The 5665-nt window shown below is 48.4% G+C and overlaps 1 protein-coding gene across 1 annotated transcript; it reads right to left on the bottom strand.

The window, feature by feature from the left end:
- Nucleotides 1-1038: 1038 nt before the first annotated feature.
- On the bottom strand, nt 1039-1980 carry LOC101543520 (olfactory receptor 7D4-like). Its single transcript, XM_055124644.1, has one exon. The coding sequence runs from the start codon at nt 1978-1980 to the stop codon at nt 1039-1041; it is 942 nt and encodes a 313-aa protein (XP_054980619.1).
- Nucleotides 1981-5665: the final 3685 nt, after the last annotated feature.

Here is a 5665-nt window from a genome sequence, read left to right as displayed (position 1 = left end):
AAAAAAAAGAAACAAAGATAAAATTCTACAACATACCAGTCATGAAAAAGCAGGACAGAAGGTGCCAGAAAGATAGTACAGCAGGTAAGGCACTTGCCTTGCATGTGGTCAAACCAGGTTGGATGCTGGAAATAATACGGATGCCCAAGCACCCCCCAGGAGTGATTCTTGAGTGCAGAGTTAGGAGTAAGCCTTGAACATTGCTGGGTGTGGCCAAAAAAAAAAAGAAAAAAAAAGGAAAGAAAAGAAGGGTTGAAGCATTGCGGGGGTAATTGTGGCTAAAGAGGGGGGCTCTTCACATGAGGAGTGGGGCATCTAAGAGGAAATATTGCAAAAGCATGTCTGGAAGAAAAGTGATTTTTATCTACCAACACAGCACACTGTGACTGGATCAGAAGTCCCTTGGTGATGAGATGTGAGTGACTGGTACCGCCCACCTCATCCCATTTCTCCGGGAATCACCAGAAGAATTCAACTTCGTGGGGGTGCATGAACATTTGGGCGGAATTGGGGCAAACGCTAGCATGGCTGGAGACAAAGCCTTCAGCTTCAGCCCCGGGAATGTCACAAGCCACATAGACCAAAGATATGAGTTTAGAAGCTCCTGAGAGAGAAGAAAAGGGAAGAAATAAAGTTGCAAAGGGAGTTCCTGAAAATTCCAACTGTCACTGTCACTGTCATCCCGTTGCTCATCGATTTGTTTGAGCAGGCACCAGGAACATCTCTCATCCAGAGACTTATTGTTACTGGTTTTTGGCATATCCAATACGCACAGGCAGCTTGCCAGGCTCTGCCGCTCAGGCTTGATACTCTCGATAGCTTGCCGGGCTCTCCGAGAGGGCCGGAGGAATCGAACTCAGGTCGGCCATGTGAAAGGCGAACGCCCAACTGCTGGGGAATAAAAACAAATACCAACGTACCATAAGCACAGGAGAAACCGAGCCTATCTCTGAGGGAGAAAATGACTCAGGGCCTTTCATCTCTCATTGAACCAGCCTTGGGGACCAAAGTGTCCCCCAGTGATGCACTCGGGGCCCATCACTGACAAGTGATGGCTCTACTGAGGAGCCTGCCCAGGGCCCCTTTTACATCCCTGTTCTTCAGACTGTAGATGAAGGGGTTCAGCATGGGGGTGACCACCGTGTACATCACCGAGGCCACGGAGCTTTTCTCAGACTCACGAGTGGTCAAAAAACTCAGGTAGACGCCCAGGCCGGTGCCGTAGAACAAGGAGACCACAGAGAGGTGAGAGCCACAGGTGGAGAAGGCCTTGGACTTGCCCTTCCCGGAGGACATGCGCATCAGGGACGAGACAATCTTTGAGTATGAGTAGAGGATGCCCCCGAGGGGAACTATAATCAGCAAGGTTGCAGACAGATACGAGAAAATGTAATAATTGATCAGGATGTCCGAGCAGGCGACTTTGAGCACCTGGGCCAGTTCGCAGAAGAAATGGGGGATCTTGGTGCCCACACAGAAGGTCAGTCTCGCCACCAGGAGGATGTGCCACAGGGCTACCCAGATGATGACCTGCCAGCACGCCAGCAGCAGATAGCCACAGACTCGGGGGTTCATGATGACCATGTAGTGCAGGGGGTGGCAGATGGCCACGTAGCGGTCATAGGCCATGACGGTCAGGAGGAAATTGTCCATGCCAACGAATACCATGAAGAAGTAGACCTGCGTGAGGCAGCCCGCGTAGGAGATGGCTTGGCTCTGCGTCTGGATGCTCACCAGCATCCTGGGGATGGTGGTGGTGGTGAAGCACATGTCCACCAGGGACAGGTTGGAGAGGAAGAAGTACATGGGTGTGTGCAGGTGGGGGTCAGAGATGCTGGCCAGGATGATGAGCAGGTTCCCCAGCACCGTGACCAGGTACATGGACAGGAAGATGCCGAAGAGGATGGGCTGCAGGTCCGGATCCTCGGAGAGTCCCAGGAGGAGGAACTGTGATGCTTCTGTCTGGTTTGCTGCTTCCATGGAGCCTGTGGATCTGCAGGGAAGTTGGGGTTGGGGACGAAGTGATGCTACAGTGGGGAGGGCGCTTGCCTTGCACACAGCTGACCACCGTTGGATCTCTAGAACTCCAGAGGGTTCCTTGAGCCCCACCAGGAGGGATCACTGAGCACAGCTTGATATGTCCCTAAGCTTCTAAGCAGATATAAGGGAGCAATGACATCATAAATGCACAGAGACTGCCCCACAACAGTTGTTCCCTAAACTGGAAAAACTGGAATTATTGCTATGCTGACCGAGGAACACGGCTCTTAATTTAGTCCTTGTCGTCCCTCCAAGCAGAATTCTTTTCCCCTACCTGTGCTGTGATGAACCAGCCAACACTTGTCCATGACAACAGACGGATCAGGACACAGTTGAGAAGACGCCTTACCCTGCTGGATTCTCCACATGGTATTTCTGTCAGTGAGCACAGCCGAGACTCAGGTCCAGCTCAACTGACATCCACTTGTTTGCTGGCAACATGGCAGCATCCAGAGCTCTTCGGAAGCCTCGCTTTATCTCCACCTGCTGAATACAAATAAAATGAACCTATGACTGACATCAAACACTGACCAAGAGCCCATCTGCATGGTGCCAACCAACGCCTGCTGCAAGGACCGTGGACTAATGATGTCCAGACCCTGTGCTAAAATACAGAGATGTCACAATTGGTGGTGGGTTCCAACAGAAGAGGAGAGCAAGTTACTTGTCTTATTCAGTGGTCGCTGAATCAGGAACAAAGTGGTTGTAGATTAGGAGTATTTTACCCTCACAGGGATGTCCTGGGGCTAATTCTCAAAGCTCCCAATTAAAGGTTCCTGGGCTGACTCCTGGCTCTGCAGTCAGGAATTACTCCTGGTGATGCTCAGAGGACTCTATTGGTTGCCGGGGATTGAACCCTTGGGAGCTAAGCTGGAGCCCCACATGCTCTGTCTCCCTCATCAGGGCCTCCTTGTCTTGGAGCTACCATTCGGTCTCTGTGTTTAGGAGGCTTCTCTTATTTTCATTAACAGCACATGGGATGATGTTGGGGTGGCAGGAGGGATACTGGGAACATTGGTGGTGGAAAATGTGCATTGGCGAGGGATGGGTACTTGATCATTTTATGTCACTGTCACTGTCACTGTCATCCCGTTGCTCATGGATTTGCTCGAGTAGGCACCAGTAACGTCTCCACTGTGTGACTTGTTGTTACTGTTTTTGGCATCTCGAATATGTCACGGGTAGCTTGCCTGGCTCTGCTCTGGGGGTGGGACTGCTCTGGGGGTGGGATACTCTCGGTAGCTTTCCGAGCTCTCCGAGAGGGATGGAGGAATCAAACCCAGGTCGGCCACATGCCAGGAAAATGCCCTACCTGCTGTGCTATAACTCCATCCTGATCATTTTATTACTGAAATTTAGTCATGAAAGCTTGTAAGTCTGTGTCTGCACATCATGGTGATTCATTAATTTAAAAAAATTATATAACCTCCTTGTACTTATTTCTACTATTCTTGGGTATTAGACTCCTAGTCTATTATTCTATATTCCACAGATGAGTGCAATCTTTCTATGTCTGTCTCTCTCTTTCTGACTCATTTCACTTACCATGATACTTTCCATGTTGATCCACTTATATGTAAACTTCATGACCTCATTTTTTCTAACAGCTGCATAGTATTCCATTGTATAGATGTACCAAAGTTTCTTCAACCAGTCATCTGTTCTAGGGCACTCGGTTTTTTTCCAGATTCTGGCTATTGTAAACAGTGCCTCGATGAACATATAAGTGCAGATGTCACTTCGACTATACCTTTTTGCTCCTCTGGGATATATTCCCAGGAGGTTGACTCCGTGGCTTGGAGGCTGATCTCTCATTCTGGGCAACTCAGAGAAGGGAGCACCAAGTAAAATGTGGTCGGAGGTCATTCGAGGGAGGAGTGACGCGTGCCGAATGTAGACTAGAGACTGAACACAATGGCCGCTCAACACTCTTATTGCAAACCACAACACCTAATCAGAGAGAGAGAGAACTAAAGGTAATACCCTGCCATAGTGGCAGTTTGGGGTGGGGGGAGATGGGACTGGGGAGGGTGGGAGGTACCCTGGGTTTACTGGTGGTGGGGAATGGGCACTGGTGAAGGGATGGGTTATCGAACTCTGTATGGGGGAAACATGAGCACAAAAATGTATAAATCTGTAACTGTACCCTCACGTTGATACACTAATTAAAAATAAACTATTAAATTTTTTTTTAAAAAGTCTGCATTGCACAATAGTTAAAAATCTCTTTATGACATATTAAACTATAAGTGCATAACTTATAAACCTTACATATTAAAATATCAGTTTATAAACTTACGCTTTATTCACATAAATGGGCAGCAAACTGTTGTCAAGAAGATTGACTACAGAAGTAGGATCTCTGCTTTCCTTCCATATTTACCTACTTGATTATTAAAATGTTCTAAAGATTGTAGAAGTTATTAATTTACTGATTTTTAAAAATTGTTATTGATGCCCAAATTTAGAGCTAGAGTATGGGGAATACTGTCTGCCATGGAGGCAGAAAGAGAGTGGGAATGGTGGAGTATACCGGGGGTATTGGTGGTGGGGAATGTGCACTGGTGGAGGGATGGGTGTTTGATTATTGTGTGATTGTAACCCAAACATGAAAGCTTGTAACTATCTCATGGTGATTCAATAAAATGAAATATATATATATATAAAGAAGTTGCTGGGCAGACCCTGACCTTTGGGGTTCAGGGGATCTGGGGTTAAGGCCAACAAGGGACCTGCCTATATGCTCCTAGGAGTGGCGACTCGCAGAGACAGATGCCACCCTGGACACCGACTCTCAGTCTGGACCCAAATTCTGGCTTCTCCTCACAGCTCTTCTGCTGATGTTTGTTTTCTCTCTCCCCGGAACCCATGCTTTCCTGCTACAAGTGGGATCTTTTTTTTATTTTGGGGCACACCTGCCAATGCACAGGGGTTACTCCCTGGTGGTGCTCAGGGGACCATATGGGATGCTGGGGATAGAACCTGGGTCAAACGTGTGCAAGGCAAACACTCTACCCCATATATTGTCACTCCTACTACTCCATCCCCATCTTTTCTTCTTACCATTGCTTGTCTGATTGAGGAGAGGTTGGGGAACAAGACCTAAAGACCCTTAGGAAGTGGAAAACAGGGGGAGAATTTCAAACCTCCTTTGTGTTCTCCTGGCACAGTTCTATGCCAGGATTGTGGTCCCTTGTGGCCCCCTGCACCTCTCTGCTTTCTGAAAAGCCAAGGTAAAAAGAAGCCCAGAGCCGACTGGAAGTCCAGACCAATCCTTACTGGTCCCCAAACAGCAGTGGGAGGACCTCTGAGCAATGAGTGGGTGTGTTCTGTAGAACACCCCAATCCAAGTCCCGAAATAAAAACAAGGCAGTGGCAGGATGTGGCCAAGTCAATGCCAGTGTGCACCCCTGAGTTGGGTCTTATTGCAGGAGATCTGGTGTGGGCACTGGGATGGGTTGCAGATTCATCAGGGGAACTTCTCAGTGTCCTGTGGTCCAGAGACACAGTCCTGGCACAGGGAAGATTTGACTTCTCCCCCAAGCTCTCCCCCTCCTATAACTATGTCATTGTGTAGATTTATCTGCCGAGGGCAGTTCTTTCTCCCAAGCAACAAGGCAGGGAA

This window comes from Sorex araneus, chromosome 2, assembly GCF_027595985.1.
Source record: "Sorex araneus isolate mSorAra2 chromosome 2, mSorAra2.pri, whole genome shotgun sequence".
Taxonomy (NCBI): Eukaryota; Metazoa; Chordata; class Mammalia; order Eulipotyphla; family Soricidae; genus Sorex; species Sorex araneus.
This window is presented reverse-complemented; position numbering and strand designations above follow the sequence as displayed.